Genomic DNA, 22,285 nt, shown 5'->3' with positions numbered 1-22,285 from the left:
GCCTGCCTGCGTGGCTGCCTGCCTGCCTGCCTGCGTGGCTGCCTGCCTGCCTGCCTGCGTGGCTGCCTGCCTGCCTGCCTGCGTGGCTGCCTGCCTGCCTGCCTGCGTGGCTGCCTGCCTGCCTGCGTGGCTGCCTGCGTGGCTGCCTGCCTGCCTGCCTGCGTGGCTGCCTGCGTGGCTGCCTGCGTGGCTGCCTGCGTGGCTGCCTGCCTGCGTGGCTGCCTGCGTGGCTGCCTGCCTGCGTGGCTGCCTGCCTGCGCGGCTGCCTGCCTGCGCGGCTGCCCGCCTGGCTGCCTGCGCGGCTGCCCGCCTGGCTGCCTGCGTGGCTGCCTAACCGCCCACCCGCCTGCCTGCCCGCCTGCCTGGCTGCCTGCCCTTTTGTGCTTCCCTTGACAAATGTTTGCAAATCCAAGTTTTGTGGGCTCGCTCGCTCGGGTGGCCGTCCTCCACCGGACCAAATTCCCACGCTCCGTCGTCTGAGTTCACGGTGAAGGCCATCCGTCTCTGCGGAACAGCGCAAAGAATGCGGCGACGGAAAGGTCGCCCGGCGGGACTTCCCAGGCAGGACAGCTAATTGCGCGCGTCGGTCTGACGGACGACTTCGAGGATGGCGGCTCCACTCGGTCGGTCTGTCGGACGGTTGACGTCGTCACGGAAACGGACGTTTGCGCCCGTCGAGCGATCGGCTTCCAATTCACGCCGACGACGGAGGCGAGATCGACGGCGAAGACCGATGGCCACGATGATGACGACTGTAATGATAAGCAAATGTGCAGCGACCCTGCGCTCTGCGTCCTCAGGTCAGCGTCACGCGAGGACTGGACGGCTTCGGATTCACCATCTGCTGCGACGGTCCCGTGCAAGTTCAGGGCGTCGACACCGGTAAGAGCCACAGAAAGTTGGACGACAAAACGACAAAACATTGGGTTCCCCCCGGCCATAGGCGGTCCCGCTCATCGCTCGGGCCTCCGCCGAGGCGATGCGCTTTTGCAGCTCAACGGACTTCCTGTGGAAATGTGGAAGTGTGGCGAGCTGGCTCACGCCATCAGGTGACTCCTCGCTTCTTCACCGCAGCGGCCAACATGGAATCGTGTCAATAAAAAAGCGTGTTTGTGTGTGCGTGTGTGTGCGTGTGCGCGCGCACATTCGTACGTGCGCCTTACTGTCTCAGGAGTTGTCCCAGTCGTATCATCCTGGTGGTGCGGAGAGGCTCACCTGAGGTCAGGACGTGTTGCGAGACTTTGCTTCGTCTCACGGCAGCCGGCGAGGTGAGTCATCATCAGGCGCGTTTTGTGTTGACGGATCAAGTCTCGTCGGATTTATGCGAGCACTACCCCGTGAGCTTCCTACGCCGCTCTTCGTAGAGGGCCGCCGCGTCGCCGCACCAGCCCGGTACACACGGCCGCCGCAGACGCCAGCGGGGGTCGTTGGTGTTGTCCGGTCTGGGGGTTCTGGGGTCTCTCTGGAAAGATCGCAAGGAAGACAAAGAAGAAGAAGAAGAAGGAGGAGAAGAACTACCGTGCACCTCCACGCTGAAGGGCACCCGTGTGACGTCATCACAGGGTGACAATTACATTATCCTGGAGCAGGTGCGTCTTGGGGGCGGGGCTACACTGCTAAACTACCCTCCGCCAGCTTGTGTCTATGTTGTGCTATGCTGGCTCTAAGCTTTTGCCACAGACCCTAAGCAAGCCCTTTAGACCAGGAGTCCTCAAGGGCCCCTACTGATGGTTTGAATCTGGTGTTTTGTTGTTGGGCGTAAGCTAAAACGGCCTGGATAGGAGCCCCCTCGGGTCAGTCGGCGCAGAGCATTGAGAGGGCGCATGCTTCGCCTCTTGCAACACAAATAGTGGCAAAGCCCTGGACAAGTTGATGCCTGTTGAGCTATGCTATGCCGTGCCGTGCCGTGCCGTGCCGTGCCGTGCCGTGCCGTGCCGTGCCGTGCCGTGCTATGCTGTGCTATGCTATGCTATGCTATGGTATGCTATGCTATGCTATGCTAGGCTGTAACAATAAGGAGTAATTCACTAATTATGTCACTTTGTCTTGTCTTTAGCTCACCTATCCGGTATTTGAGGACAGAAACACGACCCTGGGTATAGCTCCCGTCTCCTCCATCTCAATACGGCTTCTTGGCACTCACACGTGTTTGCATCTTCCAGGGCAACCATACCAGAGACACCACCCCGGACGAGCGCTCGCTTACGAGCCAAGGGACTCGGCGGGTCCCCGGCCGTCCTCGGCCGTCTCCTCGACGCTGCACGGCTACCGCAACAATCGGGCAACCAGCATCTGGTCACACGGGCCTTCCTGCGGAGGCGCCGGAGAAGCGCTCATCTTGCCCATCTGCGCTGAGGTCGGTGGCAGCAGTCGGGATCCCGTTGACCTCAGTCACGTGTGGAAGGAGAAAAGATGCCTTGGAGAGGAGTTAAGCTCCGCCTCCAGATCGCAAGGTCAGCAGCCTCAATCACCTCCTGGAGTTCACATCGCTTCGGTTTTGTTGGACCTTTTGTGTCGCTGCCTTCAGGCCTCAGGCGTTGCTTGTCCGAAGGTTCCTTGCGAGCCAGACCGGAACGGACCCGCTCGCTCTCAGACATCCGCCGTCCAACCCTTGACCTCCACGCAGTCCGCCCTTCCGCTCGGAGCCTCAAGAACGAGCCGAGATCAGAGGGAGCGGCGCCGAAGCAGACGGTCACGTGGCTCCGAGGGGCCCAGGTGCACACTTGCGCGTTGGACAGCACCGCGCTTAAAAGACGAGAGAGAGAGCGAGAGAGCGAGAGCGAGAGAGAGTGCGGCTCGTGCACCAAATGTGCGAGTTGACAGAAAATGTGTTTTATTTTTTAGGATGTCGCAATTGGAAAGGAGCTCAGGAAGAAAAGCAAGAGTTTGTATGAACAGACACACACAGACACAAACGAAGTGAAGTGGCGTTGCGGATGTCGTCGCAGCTCTTCAGAGGTGAGCGCTGGCCGGTCGCTGCTGGGCAGCAGGCGCGAGCGTTGGCTCCAAAGTGACAGTCTGGAGAGGGCTCTGAGGAACACCAGGTTTGTTTTTCAAAAATGGATTTATATTTGCGGCAGGCAACGGAGGCGGCCGGCTCCTCGCGGTCCCTGGGCCACGAGAAGCCAGCCGCCGTGCAGGCCAGAGGAGGAGGATCTGCTCGACTCTCTGTGCTTTTTATACGCCATCTTTTCTCCCGCAGGCCATCGGTGCGGGAGGTGCAAACGTGGGCCCAGAGTTTGCAAACGCTCTTGGCCCACCCATGTAAGCCTTCCATTCCTGTTGGATTCAAAGCCAGACGAGGGCCCGGCCATATTGTGTTTTTCTTCTTGTCGGTCAGACGGCCTGGCGCTATTTCGCCACTTCCTGAAGTCAGAGTACAGCGAGGAGAATCTGGACTTCTGGTTGGCCGTGGAGAAATTCAAGGAGTCACGTCCCCTCGGCCAGATGGCGGATAGGGCCGCTCACATCTACGAGGAGTTTGTCTCACGCACGGCCTCTAGACAGGTAGATGACAACGCCCGACATGCACAGCCGATTGGGCAAACTCCAACGGAAGGCCTGTCTGAGGACCACTGATGACATCTCGCCCACACATGTGACTCCCTGACTCACAGGTCAAGATGGATTCAAAGGTTCGGGAGTTGACCCGTCGCAGCCTGCGTCTGGGCATCGAGGATCTGCAGGATGGGATCTTCAGCCTGATGGAGGCCGACAGCTACCCGCGGTTTCTCAGGTCCCGCCTCTACGCCCAGCTGGCCAATCAGGACGCAGGGCTGGCCCAGCCCGGCCGACTGGATTCTGCCCAAGCGCCCAACCCGAAGCAGTGCGGAGAGGTCCCCATCTTGTGAGGGATAGTTGGCGTACGCACTCGCTAGATCTGTCGGCGACCCGCCAGCTTCCGACCGATCGCAAAAGGGTTTGAATGAGAAGCGGGTCAAAGATCTTGATGCATCCAGGCTCTTGCCATTTCAGGCACATTGATTGATGGATCAAAGCTTGTCTGAGTCCCCGCCGGCCGGCCAGACGCCCAGCCGACCGCTTTTTGTGTGCATGAGAGAAGCACAGAGCAAAGCGTCAAAGACAAATAAAAGAGACAGATCAAGAAGTTCTTTATTAGAGTCATTCTTTCAACGTGACATTCACGCACAGACACACCAAGAGGCGACAAGAAACCATCTTCATCCGGCCATGATGTGTTTGACAAAGTCGGTGTAATTGACGTGGCCATTTGCATCTTCCTGTCCGGCCATGAGCCGATCCACCTCATCCTCCGTCATCTTCTCGCCCAGGGTGGAGAGAACGTGGCGCAGCTCAGCCCCCATGACGGTGCCGTTGCCCTCCTTATCAAACACCCGCAGCCCTTCCACGAAGTCTTCAAAGTGTCCCTGGTCCTTGGCACCGGCCTCGTGCTGCAGCATGGGCAGGAAGGCGTCAAAGTCCAGCAGCTTGGCACGCATCTCCTCGGCTTTGGGCCGACCCAGCAGCTTCAAGACGTCATCGTTGGTCGGGTTGTGTCCCAGCGCTCGCATCACGTCGCCGCATTGAGCGTAGGTGATCTTCATCTCACCCGCCGGCGTCTCGTCGAACAGCGCGAAGGCATCACGGAACTCTTCCAGCTGCTCGGTGCTGAACTCCAGCACCAGGCTCTTCGGGTCCGCCTGGCCTTTGCCACTGCCGCCGTCTTCGACTTCCGGAGCTTTGGCCGGCGCCACCGCGACAACGCTCTCGTCCTTCTTAGCCTCTGCTGCCTTCTTGGCTTCTGCGGGCTTCTTGGCTTCCACTTTCTTGGGTGCCATGTTTTCGAGCGGCGGACGGGCGGGCGGTCAGGCAGGCAGGCAGGCAAGTGGCGCTCGGAGGATGGGGCGTCTGCTTATAAACGGTGCCGCCCGGGCCGACCGCCGTGACCAAAGATGGACAACTACTGGAATGGAAACACTCCGCCAAGATAACCAAGAGACCTTGGTGACCTTTGGACTGATACTCATGACAGCGCACACTCGGAGGCATCAATCTTTAAATAAACCTGTGTGTGTGTGTATATACGTGTGTGTGTGCGTGCGCCAGTGAGCTAACCAGTCATTGGCGGAATGTGACCTTGTCGTGGGGTTTGGAGTGAAGCCACTGCCTGGCAGCCACTGCCTGGCAGCCACTGCCTGGCAGCCACTGCCTGGCAGCCACTGCCTGGCAGCCACTGCCTGGCAGCCACTGCCTGGCAGCCACTGCCTGGCAGCCACTGCCTGGCAGCCACTGCCTGGCAGCCACTGCCTGGCAGCCACTGCCTGGCAGCCACTGCCTGGCAGCCACTGCCTGGCAGCCACTGCCTGGCAGCCACTGCCTGGCAGCCACTGCCTGGCAGCCACATCCTGGAACTGCATGGTCACTACCCGGCAGGCAAAGAGCTTTGACCTACAATAGCACGAGACCTAAGCCACCAAGTCGCATGGTGCTACCTTCACGGTGCGGCTACATCACCATTTAGTTTGGAAGGAAAATATTTCGAGTCTCTGAAGAGGAATTTCCCTGTGATGACCATTCAATCCCATCTCATCTTGATTAGGTTGGCTTCTTTCTTTGCAAACATGTCGAGTGTTGTCATAACCGGACTTTTTGTCAAACATAGGTTATACTTTCACAAGAAGCCATTTTCTCACAAAGATAAATCACCACGCCTGGCCCCTGTACGTCAATCAATTTAGCTAATGGGGAGAAAAGCAAGTTCAGATAGTATCTGTACTATTCACATGATCAAATCACCCGCAAACTCAACAAGCTGGGCCTCAGTACCTACCTCTGCAACCGACTACTGGACTTCCTCTGTCAGAGGCCTCCGGTTGGCGACAATATCTCCGCCCGCAAGCAGCATCGCGCTTAGCACGGGGGCCCCCCGAGAGCAGGCGCAACCAAGTGCAGCTTGGACCAGGGTTATTGACCAACACAAACAGACTGGGTCAACTGACATGACTCACTAACAAAACCAACAGCAGACACTGAACAGAGCGACATTGACAATGATCCGACAGGGAGTGACACACAGACGGGACTTAAATACAAGACAGGGAACAAGAGGCAGGTGACTGAGATCACACTAATCATGGGCACACAGGAGGGGAGGGAGGGAGGGAGGAAGGGAGGGAGGGAGGGAGGGAGGGAGGGGAAGGGAGGGGAGGGAGGGGCGAGCACACAGACACACGGACAGAAACTATGGACATGATCGGAGACGAGTCGTGACACCACCACACTCACCAACAGCTTCATACTCATACAGGCTGTTAGGATCCGGAACTGTCTCCCCCCTCGGCTGCGTAACCTCCTGTACTTTTGCGCTCTATTCTGCTGTATGCACACTTGCTCCATTTTTGCTCCTCTTATCTATGATGTTATTTGTTTATTGATGATTTATTCATCGCTCTATTTGTTGTTTGTGCCTTCTCGTTTTTACTTTTTTGTGTTGTTTACTTGTGTGTATATTGTGTACTATGTCTTGTCACCGTGGGATAGTGGGAAACGTCATTTCCATCTCTTTGTGTGTCTTGACATGTGAAGAAATTGACAATAAAGCAGACTTTGACTAAAGATGTAGATTTTGATGCGTGCCCGGACCAAAGCCCAAGCCCAAGCCCAAGCCCAAGGCCACGGCGACGTCACCGTCACCGTCACACACACTCTCTCTCTCTCTCTCTCTCTCTCTCTCTCTCTCTCTCTCTCTCTCTCTCTCTCTCTCTCTCTCTCTCTCTCTCTCTCTCTCTCTCTCTCGCTCTCTCTCTCTCTCTCTCTCTCTCTCTCTCTCTCTCTCTCTCTCTCTCTCTCTCTCTCTCTCTCTCCCCCTCTCTCTCCCCCTCTCTCTCCCCCTCTCTCTCTCCCCCTCTCTCTCTCTCCCCCTCTCTCTCCCCCTCTCTCTCTCCCCCTCTCTCTCTCTCCCCCCTCTCTCTCTCCCCCTCTCTCTCTCTCCCCCTCTCTCCCCCTGTCTCCCCCTCTCTCCCCCTGTCTCCCCCCCCCCTCTCTCTCTCTGTCTCAATGGACATCGGGAGAGCTCTTATTGGATTCTCGATATTGCTCGCAATGCTTCCTTCGGGCTCGTGCACGTGGACTCAATCGAGTTGACCGTTTCCATTGGACGCTCGCTCGTTGGCCTTCCGCCTCCTCTGGCGCTCGCTCTTCGCAGTCAAGCGTGCCGGCCACAATCCCGAACGATCGATATGTTTGTGCAGTGTCCGAAAAGATCAAGTGGACCAAGTCACCTTTGGCCGGACTACTCACGTTCCCGGCGAGCCGCAGTCGATATGTTTGCACAGTGTCCGAAAAGACCGAGTGGACCTTTCGACTCTGGGTGAACCCATGCGGGAAGTTCCACTGTGCCTGCGTTTGTGCCCTGTTAAAAGTGGTGCGTGTGCATCAAGAGCCTCACTCTGGATCTTTGTCTTGCTGTTCGACGACTTCTTCATGACAGAGTGTACATGTGTGCGGGCGGCATGAAAGCGTGTGTGCTGTGTTGGTGCGCGTGTTGCGTGTGGTGGACGGTGAGCGCTCAGCAGGCCGGAACGTGAGTCCGTTTGCTTCTCTTTCCATTTCTTCAGCTCAAATGGAACCTTTTCTTACGGGTTTCTTTGTCGTTGTCGCTTTTCAACGCTTGCGTTTGTGAAGTGAATGGATTTCTTCTTGGAAAAAATAGATGTGGCTCATTCAACCAATAACAGTAGAGATCAGCGTCCCTGGCATTTTCTGTCCTTTTTTCGACTCCGGTGTCCGCCCCCCGTTTGAGAAGATTGAGTGACGACTCGACGGTTCTGCTCTTGAAGCGGAGAAGGCGGAACAACTTGGCCCTGCGCGCCATTACGACAAGACCGCCTGGAAACAAACGTTGATGCGTTTTAAGCTTTTGAGTCTCCCAAGCAAGCAAGGAGCCAATGTTCTCAAATCTTGGCTTTTAGTATTTTGATCAAGGAACATTGGCCCCCGATAACGGTGACTGCACGGCATAGAATTGCTAGTCGCAATTCCATGGGAAGGCTTTTCTCACACCTTGTGTTCCTTTTGATGACATCATCAGACCGTGAGCCAATGGCGGCGTGCAGTCTAGTCTCTGCCATTTTTCCTCAGGTACCTGGTAAGCGCCCCCACAGTTTTGCGCCTGGACGCGCTGGAGACGGTCCTGGTGCAGATGTTTGGCTTCTCCGAGGAGGTCAGGGTCTACGTCTTCATCAAGACCTCCATGGCGCCAGACCACCAGGTTCACTCGCTCGCTCAAAACGTTTGCTCGCTCGCTCGCTCGCTCGCTCACCGGTGCCGGCTTGAACTCCCTCTCGCAGGTTCTGTCCCGTCAGGTGGTGACCCTCAACACCCAGAACCAGCACCAGGCCATTGCCTCAGTGAGGGTGAGCGAAGTCGGCTCGGGTCCTCGGAATGACTCGAAATTGTCGGACCGAATCGCAGGCATTTGTCAGTCGCTCGCCATCTAGTCCCGGACGCTTGAGCGCAATCGCTCGCTCGGTTCTTCTTGTCTTCAGATCTCGTCGGGGCAGCTGGACAAGGCTGTGGATCATGTGACCCTCCACGTCCAATCGGTGCAGATCAACCAGCACCTGTCGCTTCCCGTCAGCCGGAAAAACGGCTTTTTGTTCGTTCAGACCGACAAACCTCTGTACACACCCACTCAGAGCGGTGAGGCACGAGCGGATGAGAGCAAGTAGCTCGTCACGTCTTGCGCTGTGGCCGGAGCCTCGGTGACATCACTTTTTTGTTCTGGGCTCGCACTGTAGTGAAGGTGCGTGCCTTTTCGCTAAACCAGGAGCTTCATCCGGCCAATCGCACCGTCTTCCTTACCTTCAAGGTGGGCTCGCTCCCTCCTTCCCTCTCTCCCTCCCTCCCTCCCTCCCTCCCTCCCTCCCTCACTCACTCACTCACTCACTCACTCACTCACTCACTCACTCACTCAGCGTCTAACCGCCCAAGCAGGATCCCGATCGTCAGACGGTGGACGTGCAGGAGCTGTTGGACTTGAACAACGGGATCCCATCCATGCAGAACCCCTTTAAGATCCCCATCAGACCAAAGTACTGAGCTAGGAACCAGAACCTTTCCAAGGATTCTCAGGCCTGATCTTGCAATGTCATTCCAGGTTGGGAATCTGGTCCATCGAAGCGTCGTATTCGGACCTCTTCAGCACCAGAGCCACCACGTATTTTGAGATCAGAGAATACGGTGAGACAGGTCTTTGGTTCAGGACCAGGTCTGCAAACCCGGTCGGGTCCGTGTCTTTGAAGACGTTTGTGTGTTGTCAGTTCTTCCCAGTTTCTCCATCGTGGTCCAGCCTGAAGTCAACTACATTAGCTTTGCGAACTTTCAACGTTTCTGCTTCAAAGTGGAGGCCAGGTGAGGGGCCAGCCAGCCAGCCAGCCCACCAACCTCATCTGGACTATGTTGACCACCTTGACACGCGGTCCCGCTCTCAGGTATCTTCACGGCGGTCCCGTTTCTTTGGGCGAGCTCTTCCTGCGCTTCGGCTATGTGAGCCAGAAGGAAGGTCCGGTTATCATCCCAAACTCCGTGACCAGGGAGAGAGTCAGACCTTCTTGTTTTTCTTCTTTGAGTTGCTCTCGCGCTTGTGTTGACTTTTGCTGAAGGCAAAAAATGTGTTCAGTTGTCGCCATCCGGTGAGGTGGACGTGTGCGTGAACGTGGACGAGGTTTTGTCCAAGCACGACGGAGCTAAAGACCTTCACGCTCTCGTTGGGAAGTTCCTGTATATTGCTGTGCTGCTCCAGGAGGGAAACGGTATGCACGCAAGCACGCACGCACGCACGCATGCAAGCATGCTGACGCTTTGCTCCACCCCACGACTCAGGTGGTATCAGCCAGGAGGCGGAATTTTCAGCTGTGAAGTTTGTCAAATCACCTTTCAGTCTGACTCTGGTGTCCACGGCCCCTTTCATCAAACCCGGACTTCCTTACAACATCCAGGTGATGCCTGCTGGACTCATTACCGAGCCCAGGAGTGCACGTTGGCTCACCCGACTCCCCGCTCAGGTTTTGGTGAAGGACCACCTGGAGCAGCCGGTGAGCCAGGTTGCGGTGCGCGTGTCCGAGCAGCGCGTGTGGAGTCGTGACGGAGAAGTGGACGTCAAAGTGTGCCCCGACCACGGGCGCAGCCAAGCGGAAGGTCTGGCCATCTTTGTTTGCAACACACCCGCTACGGCTGCCAAGGTCTCGCTCACGGTAAGCCACCCTAACTCGCTCCCACGGGAGTGGACTTTAAGCATTTCCAGCCCCCCCCCCCCCCCCCCCCCAGTTGGAGACGTCGGAGCCCTCCCTACCGGCCGCCAGTCAGGCTCGTCTGGTTGTCACGGCGCCGGCGTACGAGTCTCCCAACCGCCGCTATCTTTACATCGACCCGCCGCTGTCCGGCCAGGACCTCCAGGTGGGCCGCTTGGCCAACATCAAGGTGTACTCTTCTGCCCACGTGCCCGTCGACGCGCTCAGCTTCCTGGTGAGGACGGCATGGCCAGTCGCTCGCTCGCTCGGCGCCCTCCCTTTTACTCACGTCCCGTGCCTCTCAGGTGCTGTCCAAAGGCAAGACGGTCCATTTCGGCAGCCGCGCCTCGGTCGCCGGCAACCACTACCAGCAAAGGCTCAGCTTCCCGGTGACGGACGCCATGGTTCCGTCCGTCCGCCTGCTGGTTTACTACATCCTGCCCAGAGGCGGGGGCGCGTCCGAGCTGGTGGCCGACTCGGTCTGGCTCAAAGTCGGCGGCGTCTGCGTCGGCGGACTTCAGGTGGGAACCCCGGCCGGCGCCTGCCGAGTGCTGCTCGGCATTCTTGTCGGGGAGTGTGCTTGTGTTGTGCTGGCGTCATTCAAAGACCTATGTGGTCTTGAACACTGTGGATGTGTGTGCGTGTGCGTACATGCGTGTGTGCGCCGACAGACCGAACTGTCGTCGAGGAAGCAGGACTACAGGCCAAAGGAAGACCTGCAGCTGGACGTCCGCACCAATCGGGAGGGCCTGGTGGCATTCTCCGCTGTGGACTCCGCCCTCTATGACCTGTACCCCAACTATAGAGACCCCGTTTCCACGGTAAGCGCACCGCGGCCCGGGAGGAAGCGGCGGGCCGGGACTGACGGCATCCTCTCAGGTGCTGCGTCAACTCGAGCAAAGCGACCGAGGCTGCGGAGGGGGCGGCGGCAAAGACGCGGCCGACGTCTTCCGCTTGGCCGGCCTCACCTTCATCACCAATGCCGACGCCAAGCCGACACCCGGGGGTCAGTCAGTCAGTCAGTCGCCGAGCGGCCAGTCAATCGTCGAGCGCCCGTGCCACAGTGTGTGCGTGCGTTGGACGCAGGTGCGGCGTGCACGGCTGCCGTGCGGAGCAAACGAATGCTGACGGAAGAGATGAAGCGTGACCAAGGCAAGCGGCGGCGTGGCGGCGGTGTAGGCGGAGCCTGTTTATTGATCACCTGTGTGCGCAGCGGCTGCTTACGGAGCGCTGAAGCCCTGCTGCCAGAAAGGCATGGAGTACAGCCCCAAGAGCGTGACCTGCCAGCATTTTGCCCAGCAGAGCATCCGCCGGATGCCGCATGCCGCTGCCTGTCGCCGGGTCTTCACAAAGTGCTGCGAGTTTGTCCTGCAGCACCTGGACCGAGAGCGGAGGCTGAGCCGCCACGGTCGGTGGCCTCGTCGGCTTTTGTCGCTTTGGGCGAGAGCCCGCCCAAAGCTAACGTAGCGCGTACCTGTGTTTAGAAATGGGGGCCGACTTTGACGCGGCGCCCTCTCTGGTCAGGAGTTTCTTCCCCGAGAGCTGGCTGTGGGAGGTCCAGCCCAGCAGGTGAGCAAAGGTCTCGGCCCCAAAGCGGTCTTTGACTGGCAACCGGCCCCGTTTGCACAGAGGAGGCCAGATGTCCGTCACCCGGGCACTTCCCGACTCGCTGACCACGTGGCACTTGAAGGCTGTGGGAATGTTCGGCGACGGCATCTGCGTGTCGGAGCCGCTGCGGGTGTCGGCGCAGCTGCCGCTCAGCGTGGACGTGCCGCTCCCTTACCAGGCGGTCCGCGGCGAGCAGCTGGAGCTGAGCGGCTCCGTGTACAACCGGCGGGCGGAGAGCGTCACGGTACCGGAGAGCGAGCGGCCTTGGCCGGTACCGTCGGGCTCCAGGCGGCTGCCGCAACGGTTGCCTCTCTCTCTCTCTCTCTCTCTCCCCTCCCTCCCTCAGTTCTGCGTCACGCTGACGGTTGGGCCGCAGGTGTGCCTGCTCCGGTCCCAGCCGGCTGCCGGGGGGGCGGGGCTTCGCGCCACCGTCTGCCAGTGGAGCCCGCTGCCGGCCAAGGCCGTGGCCAAGGTGTCGTTCGCCCTCATGGGGCTGGAGGCCGGAGAACACACACTGACCTTCGCCCTGGAGACCCGGAACCAGGGAACGCAGGATGTGCTGGAGAAGAAACTGCGAGTGGTGGTAGGCGGTCGCCAACGCCGCCAAGGCGCCCGGCCCACGCCGCCAATGACGGCCCGTTTCTTGTCGGTAGCCTGAGGGGGTGAAAATGGAAGATTATTCCGGCGGCGTTTTGGACCCGCAGGGGCTTTACGGTAGGCTCAACGCGCCGGTTTTCCATCCAGTCCGCTTAATACCGTCGTCACGCACGCTCGCAGGTTCCGAGAAGACGACGGTGGTGCTAAAGAACTTGCCGCCGGCCAACACGGTTCCCAACACGGCTGTGGAAAGATCTCTGAGCATCAACGGTGAGATTGAGATGTTTTTCTGATCAGAGAGTCCAGCCTCCCTCAGCGTGCCCACATTTGGTTTCGGTTGCTGTCAACGATCCAAACGGGTCACCAGAGTGCGTTGCGTGTGTGCGTGCGTGCGGGTCCCAGGTGAAGTTCTGGGAGATGTCTTGGCGGTGGTCCTGGACCCCGATGGCCTCCGACAGCTGATCAACCTTCCCGCTGGCTCGCTGGAGGCCGAGCTGGGCAGGGTTCTCCTCGCGGCACTGACGTACCAGTACTTGGAAACCACCGGCAGCTGGGTTAGCCTGGGCGGAGACATCCGGAAGAACTCGGCTCACTTGAGACAGAAAATCAAAGAAGGTTTCTGTGCCGTTTGCTTGAAGTGAGCTGGACGGGAAGGAGGGGGGAAAAAAAGAAAAAAAAATCGGCATGTGTATTTTAGGACTGGTCAGCATCTCTTCGTTCCGGCACCGAGATGCCAGTTACAGCATGTGGACCAAGCGAAAAGCCAGCACCTGGTCAGAACCCGCACATTAAGGCGCACGCACTCACGCGCTCGCTCACGCATGCACGCGCAGGCAGGTCACCTGGCCGTGCACGCTCTGTCAGGCTAACGGCGGCGGCGGTTCGGACCTTGGCCTCCGTGGACCCCGTGCTTCGGGTAGACCGCCAAGCTCTGTCAGAATCGGTGTCCTGGCTGATCCGCAACGCTCAGAACGCGGACGGCTCCTTCTCAGAAGCGTCGGCCTACAGAGCCAACAAATTCATGGAAAGTCCCGCCCGGCAGACGACAAACAAAGTCGGCCTGCCGGTCGTGCTTTGGCCAACGTGCGCTCCTTCTGTGATTGGCTGCAGGCGGAGGGTGCGGATCCGGTGGAGCGCTCCCTCTACCTGACGTCACTGGTCCTCATCGCGCTATGTCGGGCGAGCGCCATCCAGGAGCGCGTCCTGCAACTCAAGGTGAGCGCCCTGCCCTCCCTTTTCCGACGGGTGGATGGACGGCAGCCAATAGCAGCGGCGGCTCTCTGCACCTTCCTGCTTCAGTTCCACGACGACAGCATGCACTCCGCCGCCGGCTACATTTCCCGCCACGCCGTGACGGTCAAGAGCGTGTACGTGCGGGCGCTGGCCACCTACGCCCTGACGCTTCACGACCCCAACGGCGCCGCCGGCGTCACACTCTTCAACAGCCTGGAGACGCTGGGCAGGCAGAAAGGTGCCTACCTACCTGCCTGCCTGCCTGCCTGCCTGCCTGCCTGCCTGCGTGCCTGTATGCGCGCGTGTCTCGGCTCGCGCGCGCACGTCTCAGCCTGTGCGTGTGTGCGCAGGACATCCGGTTGTGCTCAGGTACTGGCAGGAGTCCGGCACCCCCGCATCGGAGTGGCTCAGACCCGACGGAGCCAGTGGCCTGACGGTGGAGACGACAGCCTACGGGCTGCTCAGCGCGCTACTGAAGGTGCCGGCCGGCCAGCGTCCGTCCGTCCGTCCGTCCGCCCGTCCGTTCCTCTTTCCCTCTGGCCGTGTCGATTGACGCGCACGCCACTCGTTCCTGTTTGAAGGGCCGGATTCCGTACGCCAACCCCATCGTGTCCTGGCTGACCCAGGATCAGCACTACGGGGAGGGATTCTACTCACTGCAGGTACCTCCTCCACGCAATGCCCGTCTCCAGACGGTCCACTTTGACCCCGGCGCTTCCAACAGGACACGGTCTTGACTCTGGAGGCTTTGACCGAGTACAGCCGGGTGGTCCCCCGCGCCGTCCTCGATCAGGACATCCACGTCCGCTACGGACGAACGGGAACGCTGACTCGGGTTCACCTCAGCCCCGGGCGGCCGGTGGCCACACCCATCCAGGTAGTTAGGGGCTCGAGTCACCAAAGGTGAATCGCCTAGAGACTTTTTTGTGAGCGCTCTTTGTCGTCAGGTGTCGGGGAACGACGACATCATCGTTTCCACGGGATTCGGGAAGGGCGTGTCCAGCGTCAAGGTGGGTCCGACTTTGCCCAAGTTTTCCCGCTTGCGCTGAAATGTTGCTTGTCAGATGAAGACGGCCTACTACCAGATGACGGCGCCCTCTCGCAACTGCAACTTTGAGCTGAGCGTCGAAATTGTCGGCGCGGATGACGGTAAGCTGTAGAAAATGGCCGCCGCCGCCGCCGCCGCCTCCGCCCTGGCTGTTAATCGTTCACGTTGCCTCTTGCCCTCCTCTTCAGGCTCAAGCTTGCATGAACCTCACCTGACCGCATGTGCCAAGTAAGACAAATGGGTCATTAGCCTTTGTGCTTACAAGCCCGCTAACTTGCCGGAGCCGATATTTGCTTAATATACTCAAGATTTTTTTTTTCCCACTTGCAGGTACAAGCCCCCTCCTAACGAGCTGGTGACTGAGTCAGCCATGACGGTGATGAAGATCCAGCTGCCGACCGGCGTGGAGGCGTACCTGGAGGACCTGCGACAGGTGAGTGTAGCCCCCCCTCCGCCAGAAAAATCAAAAGAGCCAAAATCCCTACCCTGCTCCCGAACCTTCCAGTTCCGAGAGGCCCTGGAGCCCGTCGTCTCGCACTACGAGCTTCAGGGCAACGCAGTGGTCATCCAGATGGACTCGGTGAGCATCCAAACGGCTTGCCTAGCAGATCCCCGTCACCCCTGCGCCAACTCTTTGCCGTCTACCGTCCAGGTTCCGTCCGATGTCTTTCTGTGCGTGGGCTTTCGGATCCGCGCTGGCTTTGTGGTGGGCGGAGCCGGCGACTCCCTGCTGACTGTTTCTGAGCCTCAGGACAAAGGTGAGAACATCCGAAGTTGGAGAAGGCTTTGAGTTCTGTGAAGGCAGCTTCCTGGCTCTTGCTGTTGAAGAAGGACAACACACACACTCAATGACTGTCATTTCCCCCACCCGTCCTCTGAAAGTCACTTCTCGCCCTCTTCTCCTTGTCATGTTGCTCCCGTGCAGGAAGTTTGTGTAGCAAAAGCTTCTCCTACAAGGAGCAGAAGCTGCAGCGCCTCTGTGTGGCTGAGCAGTGCCAGTGCATGACAGGTCGGTGACTGCCCTCGCCGACCGGCCGGCCGGCCGCACGAGATGGCTCGGCAGTCCAGCCTTTACGACCGTGTCACGTTGTTTCTTTAGCTGCTTGCGCGACCTACCGAGCCAAGCCCGACCCGACGTTGACTGCCGCCCAACGCCTCCAAGAAACGTGTCAGCCTCACATCAAATATGGTGAGAAGGCAGTAGCACTGGCGGCGGCGGCGGCGGCGGCTGCCTGCTGTGCGCCCCGGCAGCGGCGGCGGCGGCGGCGGCGGCGGCGGCGGCGGCGGCAGTGTCCCGCTCTGCGCCCCGCTCTGCGCCCCGACACTGGCGTGACGTGGTGTCTACGTCCTTTGCAGCTTACAAGCTGCAAGTCAAGTCTTCGCAAACAGACGGAGACTTTGCCATCATCACAGCCAGCGTGCGCGAAGTCCTCAAGAACGCCGACGCAGGTATTTCAAGGGACCACGAGAGCCTGAGGGAGGACTCGGTGGCCCGTATCAGGCTTGTCTAAAAGTCTGCCGACATGATCCAGGTCAAACTTGGCCGTGGGCTTTGTGTCATGAAGTTACCGCGGCGGCGGCCGTGTGTGTGCGCGTGTGTCGCATGCTATTTGTTAGGGTTCGAGACGTTGGGATCTGGCTCGGAGGTGGAGCTCATCAAAAAGGTCACATGCAACCTGGTCCAGGTGGAGCTGAACCAGCAGTACTTGCTGATGGGATCCAGTGGGTCCGAGCTGCAGACGGGTCGTGTGTCCAGGTGAGTGAACGCGCACTAAACTTAATGCCCCCACCCCCTCACGCTGCTGTCTCCAGGTTTCGCCTGCCCTTGGACACCGACGCCATCCTGGAACCCTGGCCCGTCCGATGTGAAGATCCGGTCTGCTCGGCGCACACAGCCAGCATGGACGAGTACGCTCTGGACCTCCAGCTCTTCAGCTGTCCTAAGGCCTGACGGCATCCTGCGATGGCATCGGCGCTACCGTGACATAATTGCTGGACCGACATCATGAAATGAATTTGATATTGTGACATTTGACGTGTTTTTTTTTTTTTATTATTGAAAATAGCCTTACTATACAATTTGAGAGTGATAGTAGCACCTGAATGCTCGGAAAAATGGAATGGGTGAAAACAATGGAGAATGAAAAAAAATACTCTATCCTTGGTTTATCGAATTTCAATCGACGAGCTCGCGTCGGCGGAGGTCAAGAGCCGGCCAGCGCCAGAGGAGGTCAAAGTCCGAGCGGCCGGGCTTGTCGGGAGAAGGCCTCACTCGGGTGTGGCGCTCGGGCACGCGCACCGAAATGCCACCGCTTCCGCTCGGGTCCGGGCACCGTCGGAGCAGACGGGGCAACGGGATGGGCTCTTGCCGCTCGCCGCGGTTACCGTCGCTAGGAGACTCGCCACCTCGGGAGCACAACAGCCGGCGTCCACCTGCTCCAGCGGGCACTGACACAAAATGCACGCGTTAGCTGGAAACGGCGCCTGCCGTACACATGCGGCAAACAGAAAACGCAGACGCACCAGCGTCATGTTCACCTACCTGCAGGCTTCCACGGGCGGCGGCATTCAGCAGGACCACGCATCGGGCGGCCCGGCGGCCGAGCCGGCGGCAGATGTCGGGGCGGAGGCGGGGCGAGGGCCACTCGGCGTCCACCAGCAGACGCAGCAAACACGGGAGCCACATGCCGATGGCGCGCGCTGAGCCGCAACTGCCACACTTTTCCAGTCAACATTTTCACAAGACGTCTTTTGGCCTTTCTTTCACATTTTCTGAAAAGGACTTTGAAGCAAGCACGGTGGCTGCGAGTTTGGCTCACCACAAGCACACGTTTGTCGCCGCTCTTTGCGTCACGCCGAAAGTTGCATTCAAAACGAGTTGAAAACGAGGCTTAGATGAAAACGCTCAAAGTGGCTCAGGCAACCGGGAAGAAATGAATGATTTCAAACAACAGCTAGCTCGCTCGCTCGCTCGCTCGGTCGGGGCGCTAACGCTGCAGACGGGCGGGCGCCCTACCAAAAGGTCTTTTTTCCGTTTGCTTGCGCTCAGCAAATTGCTTCACAGTCATTTCAGAAGCAGCAGAGAACGGCCAAAGCGAGTCTGACCGTGGCCACGCCGCTGTGAGGATTTGCCAGAGGGCTTCCAGGGCGTACAGTCGGCTGAGCTCTTCCAGGCCGTCGCTGACCTCCAGGTAGGCTGGCACCACGCGACTCAGACGGGCAAAGTGGCGACACGCACTCGCACCCATCCTAAAGGCACAGGGGGTGTGAAAGGGCTGGACACGCACGCACACACACACACACGCACGCACGCACACCTGTGCAGGTAGGCCGGCAGCGCTTGCGCGTAGACTCTCCTGAGCGCCACTTTGTGCTCGGCCTCCATGCGCGTGAGCAGCAGGCGCAGCACGCGGTGGTGGCGAGGGGCCGCCGCGCGGGGGGCTGCTGAAGGGGGACTCTCCAAAACGGCCAGCAGGTCCAACAGGCAAGGCAGGAGCAGCTAGGGTAGGGCAGGTGAGCGAGGGTGAGCCCGGTAGCGCGGGCGTTACCTTGTTACCTCGTTACCTGCATGACGTCAGCGTCGGTGGCGTGCAGATGTCGGAACAGCGCCTCGTACACGACGTCCGCCCGGTTCAACGCGCGCAGCTCGCTGGCAGCCTGTCGATTGAGCGGGAGTGACAAAATGGCGCCAGCCGGTCAGTCAGGTACGAGACAGGCGGCCGGCTGAGTGTGTGCTCCCACCGTGTTGCTGATAATATGGTGCAGGCAGTGAATTCCCAGCATGCACTTGTCGCCGCCTTGGTGGTCGCTGAGGAGGAGGGCGGGGCCCAGGAGGCGGGGCAGCACAGGTGCCAGGAAGGGGCGGGGCACCTGCGCGCGCTCACACAACGACAGCACTCAAGGCCGGGCCGACAGGGCGCAGGCCAGGCGGCCGGCTCGCCCGCGCGCATGACCCACCCGCAGGAGCGTCCACGCTAACGCCGAGTCCACCTCATCGACCCGGTCGCGCTGCCGCCGCGCTTCCCTGAAACGCGGGCGCTCGTGGGTTAACAGCTCCTGAAGGAGCGACGTGGTGTGACGGCGGGCACCCTCACCTTTCGAGCGCTGGCCGCACCACATCCAGGACCGCCGGCAGGATGCCGGCCTCGCCGTCAGGCCCGCCCCCTGTCAGCATGTGGGCGGAGTCTCGCCAACCTCCCGCTGCCAACAATTGCGATTCCAGACGGCCACACGCCTCTCTGGAAGCACGGCTGGTCCACGCTCGCTCCTGCGGGCGTGGACGACAATTCACACACAAATACGCACGCACGCGACATTGCTTGTCGCGTGTCTAATTGCGAAACTGACCTCCATGTGCGGGGCAGCAAACACACACACGTGCGGGGCCAGGGCTAGCGTCAGGGTCCGGACGCGCCGGTCAGGCCCCGCCGCTTGCAGTTTTGCCAGCAACGCTTGCAGGGCAACAGCCACGGCGGCCACATTGGACGCGTAGGGATGCGGCGCGGGGACGTCATCGGGCGGCGGTGCGGCGCGGCTGATCAGAGCGCAGACAACAGAGACGTACGGCGCCTGCGCTCCGCCGGCCGGGCCCAGCAGCCAAAGGGGATCGGCCGCCCGGAGGAGCCGGCCCATTCCGTGGATGGACAGACTTGGGTCCGGGGGTCGGCTGAGCAAACGCCGATGCAGCTCAGGTAGGAGCGCGGCGACGGGTGGGAGTGAGGCGGAGGAGAAGGGCCGCTCATCATCATCCAGCTCAAGCTCATCAAACAACCGGGAAAAGTCCGTCATGGCTGGCTGGCGCACACACACAATGTTAGAGGGTCACACTCTGTCTTGTGACATCGTTTACTCTTCAAACCTTCATTGACAGCTTTCACAGTTTTCGTAACATGATGCCCAAATTTGACAATTTCCTCGCGCGCTCTTGATGACGACCGAACAAAAAGAGGGAAGACGCTCCTGGAAAAGGAGAATTTCGGAGGTAGATCAAGTCCACCCGATGCCAAAACTATTTCATTCTGGGAAAAATCGAGTCCCAAGGTATAATTCTATAAGTTGATAATCGAGCAGTTGTGGCTCGACCGCTCCACCTCTACAGAATCATTTGGATTTTCACCATTTTAACCACCGAAAGACCAAAATCCATTCGACACGAATTTCAGATTGGAAACACCGCACGACACCGCGTTTAAAAGTCTTACAATGTTTAAGCACATCAGCGGTGCCCAATAAATATAGACATTGCTGTTGAGTTGACCTTTTACAAGAAGACGCTGGAAGGAACCATTTGGATGAGGACAAAAGGAATTCAAACACCTCCAACAAGAGAATGGCGTCAAGGCACAGCTCTGCCTCAGGAGCGTCCGTCAGTCAAAAGTGTACCCCGGAAATAAAAACAAGGCAAACAGGCGAATGGTTCCTCGGGTCGAAGTTGCGTCTTCAAAGTCACACAACTGCTCAGTAGCGATGTCGTGACACCGTTTCTTACTCAAGTCCTATTTGCGCTACACACCTAGAGCTAAAACGCAAACATTATTGCTACCATTGGCTTTCTTGTTGCTGTGGCGCCGACAATCATTCGGTGGTATGGTTTACCGCTTGATGGCGCCATCGAGCTATTGAAGCAAGCGCCACGACGCTTTGAACCCAGCCCACTTGCCTTCCTTCAAAGAGTCACGCTTCATTTCCCCATCGCTACGGATGAGCATCAGCACACGCAGCCAGCCCCCAAACAATCAAACTAACAGACTCGGTAAACTGACATAACTTGCTGACAAAAGCAACGACAGGACTGACCGACAAAGACGTGAAACAAAAGACATCAGGAGTCATGAGTCATGAGTCATGACGACAACAACGACGACAACGACGACAACAACAACAACAACAACAACACGCGACCGGGAGTAGAGTGTCACGCAGACAGGACTTAAATATGACACAGGTAACGAGTGGCAGGTGACTGGGATTAGTACATTGATTGTGAGTTGACACAGGAAGGGAGGGGCGAGTACAGACGGACAGAAACCATGACAACCTACATATCAAACAACCGGGGACGGACGAGTCTTGACACGGCACTGATTTTATTGACATTGATTGGACAGCTCCAGATTCATAGACAGAGACAGACAAACGTTGAACTGCACTTTGCGTGTGTAAGTGTGTGTGTGTGTCAATATGCGTGTGTTTGTATGATGAGTTGTTTGTCTAAAGCCTCAAACACACACTGGGGATCCTGATCTGCATCCACGTGCACGCCATCTGGAAACACACACTAAACACACGCGCACGCACATACAAAGCTCAAGGCCACAAATGAAGATGGATGATCACTGTGCGCGGGTGTGTGTACCTGCAGGCCTGCGGTGTGTGTCCTGTACACACCGAGCGCTTGCGTGACACTACGTGTGTTGTCAAGACATTGGCTGACGTCGCCGGGTGCCGCGTGGACGCTGAACAAAAAGTGACATCACATGACCAAACGGCTGCGTTGGCAATCGTGTACTTGTCTTTAACAGAGGGTAGGAGGATTTCCGTTTTGAGGCGCACCATTGAAACGTGGCTTTGATTAGAGAACATTTGATTTGGCGTCGCAACTGACCTGGGATGAACCGGGGTGATTGTGGTTCTTTGTAAACAAACGTCGTCAGTCAACTCCAGGAAGAAAACTCTGCCGCGCGCGCACACGCACGCACGCACGCACACACACACACACACACACACACACACACACACGTCAGAAAATGAGAGTGTGTGCGTGCGTGCGTCAGAGTGGTAGAGTGTCGGCCCTGAGACTGGAAGGTTGTGGGTTCAAACCCCGGCCGGCCAGCCGGGTCATACCAAAGACTCTAAAACTGGGACCCATTGCCTCCCTGCTTGGCACTCAGCATTAAGGCTTGGAATTGGGGGGTTAGATCACCAAATGATTCCCGAGCGCGGCGGCACCGCTGCTGCTCACTGCTCCCCTCTCCCCCAGGGGATGGATCCAAATCACACAGGGATGGGTTCAATACAGAGGACAAATTTCACCACACCCAGATGTGTGTGTGACAATGATCACTGGGACTTGAACTTTTGTAACCTGTTGGGGGCGTTGAGGGACTCCGTTAAGTGTTTGGCGTGCTGCAGGTCGCACGGCAGGTGGTGAAGGATCCAACCGCGCTGGCTGCAGTCTGCACGGTCCAGTCGCTCTTGAAAGACTTTCAAAGTGACACTTTTTGGAACTGGAAAACACACACAAACGCCTCAGAAGCCCTCGCCATGGGAATTGCGAGCAAGCTCCGCTCACCTGTCCGGTTGTGCTGCACGTACGTTCGAACTTCTTCTCCCACTGAAGACGGGTCGGCTTCGGCCCAACGAAGGAGGTCACTGCAACAGACTGACAAGGCGACGGACGAGGCATCAGTACGCGCTCGTTCACCTGGGAGTGTGCGCGCACATACCGTCGACCATCTTGTATTTCTCTGCCAGCATCTTGGCTTGAAGTCTCTTCCCTGAGCCCGGCGGCCCCAACAGGAGAACCCTGGGAGTTCGGGAACAGCGCCGA

At 58.6% G+C, this 22,285-nt stretch overlaps 4 protein-coding genes across 10 annotated transcripts in view; 1 reads left to right on the top strand and 3 right to left on the bottom strand.

Moving 5' to 3' along the window:
- Positions 1–4,095: 4,095 nt before the first annotated feature.
- Positions 4,096–4,860, bottom strand: LOC133154107 (myosin light chain 3, skeletal muscle isoform-like). The gene has a single exon (XM_061278546.1). It carries the CDS (start codon positions 4,797–4,799, stop codon positions 4,182–4,184), a length of 618 nt encoding a protein of 205 aa, XP_061134530.1. The 5' UTR covers positions 4,800–4,860; the 3' UTR covers positions 4,096–4,181.
- A 2,478-nt stretch (positions 4,861–7,338) lies between these two features.
- c5 (complement component 5) lies at positions 7,339–16,771 on the top strand. The gene is made up of 42 exons (XM_061278537.1): positions 7,339–7,543; positions 8,101–8,230; positions 8,310–8,375; positions 8,508–8,661; positions 8,760–8,830; positions 8,956–9,053; positions 9,119–9,201; positions 9,282–9,372; positions 9,453–9,561; positions 9,641–9,773; positions 9,844–9,959; positions 10,026–10,214; positions 10,288–10,485; positions 10,556–10,771; positions 10,922–11,071; positions 11,130–11,256; positions 11,337–11,402; positions 11,464–11,658; positions 11,735–11,819; positions 11,880–12,102; positions 12,205–12,441; positions 12,512–12,572; positions 12,636–12,725; positions 12,858–13,070; positions 13,153–13,228; positions 13,320–13,480; positions 13,567–13,670; positions 13,755–13,926; positions 14,039–14,166; positions 14,270–14,350; positions 14,413–14,565; positions 14,636–14,698; positions 14,753–14,837; positions 14,925–14,964; positions 15,067–15,169; positions 15,242–15,316; positions 15,389–15,494; positions 15,662–15,745; positions 15,836–15,925; positions 16,093–16,185; positions 16,354–16,492; positions 16,549–16,771. The coding sequence occupies exons 1-42, from the start codon at positions 7,458–7,460 to the stop codon at positions 16,685–16,687; spliced, it is 5,079 nt and encodes a 1,692-aa protein (XP_061134521.1). The 5' UTR covers positions 7,339–7,457; the 3' UTR covers positions 16,688–16,771.
- Position 16,772: 1 nt separating this feature from the next.
- On the bottom strand, positions 16,773–20,330 carry tti2 (TELO2 interacting protein 2). 7 transcript variants are annotated; one of them, XM_061278538.1, is made up of 10 exons: positions 19,938–20,329; positions 19,084–19,530; positions 18,831–19,003; positions 18,694–18,760; positions 18,478–18,606; positions 18,301–18,393; positions 18,054–18,235; positions 17,842–17,985; positions 17,279–17,436; positions 16,773–17,184 (listed from the first exon to the last, which is right to left on the bottom strand). In XM_061278538.1, exons 1-10 carry the CDS (start codon positions 19,950–19,952, stop codon positions 16,913–16,915), a joined length of 1,680 nt encoding a protein of 559 aa, XP_061134522.1. In that variant the 5' UTR covers positions 19,953–20,329; the 3' UTR covers positions 16,773–16,912. The 7 variants fall into 7 exon arrangements, with proteins under 7 accessions (XP_061134522.1, XP_061134524.1, XP_061134525.1 ...); XM_061278540.1 differs by having other exon boundaries at positions 19,084–19,526; positions 19,994–20,329; XM_061278541.1 differs by having other exon boundaries at positions 20,053–20,329.
- Positions 20,331–20,800: 470 nt separating this feature from the next.
- ak8 (adenylate kinase 8) overlaps positions 20,801–22,285 on the bottom strand; it is a 3,539-nt gene continuing 2,054 nt past the window's right edge. The window contains 6 exon segments of the mRNA XM_061278771.1: positions 20,801–21,013; positions 21,092–21,191; positions 21,341–21,409; positions 21,821–21,962; positions 22,028–22,117; positions 22,182–22,285. The exon segment at positions 22,182–22,285 is cut by the window's right edge and continues 19 nt beyond it. Coding sequence (XP_061134755.1) covers positions 20,912–21,013; positions 21,092–21,191; positions 21,341–21,409; positions 21,821–21,962; positions 22,028–22,117; positions 22,182–22,285 — 607 coding nt within the window. The 3' untranslated portion in view covers positions 20,801–20,911.

The sequence above is a fragment of the Syngnathus typhle genome, linkage group LG5 (assembly GCF_033458585.1).
Source record: "Syngnathus typhle isolate RoL2023-S1 ecotype Sweden linkage group LG5, RoL_Styp_1.0, whole genome shotgun sequence".
Taxonomy (NCBI): domain Eukaryota; kingdom Metazoa; phylum Chordata; class Actinopteri; order Syngnathiformes; family Syngnathidae; genus Syngnathus; species Syngnathus typhle.
This window is presented reverse-complemented; position numbering and strand designations above follow the sequence as displayed.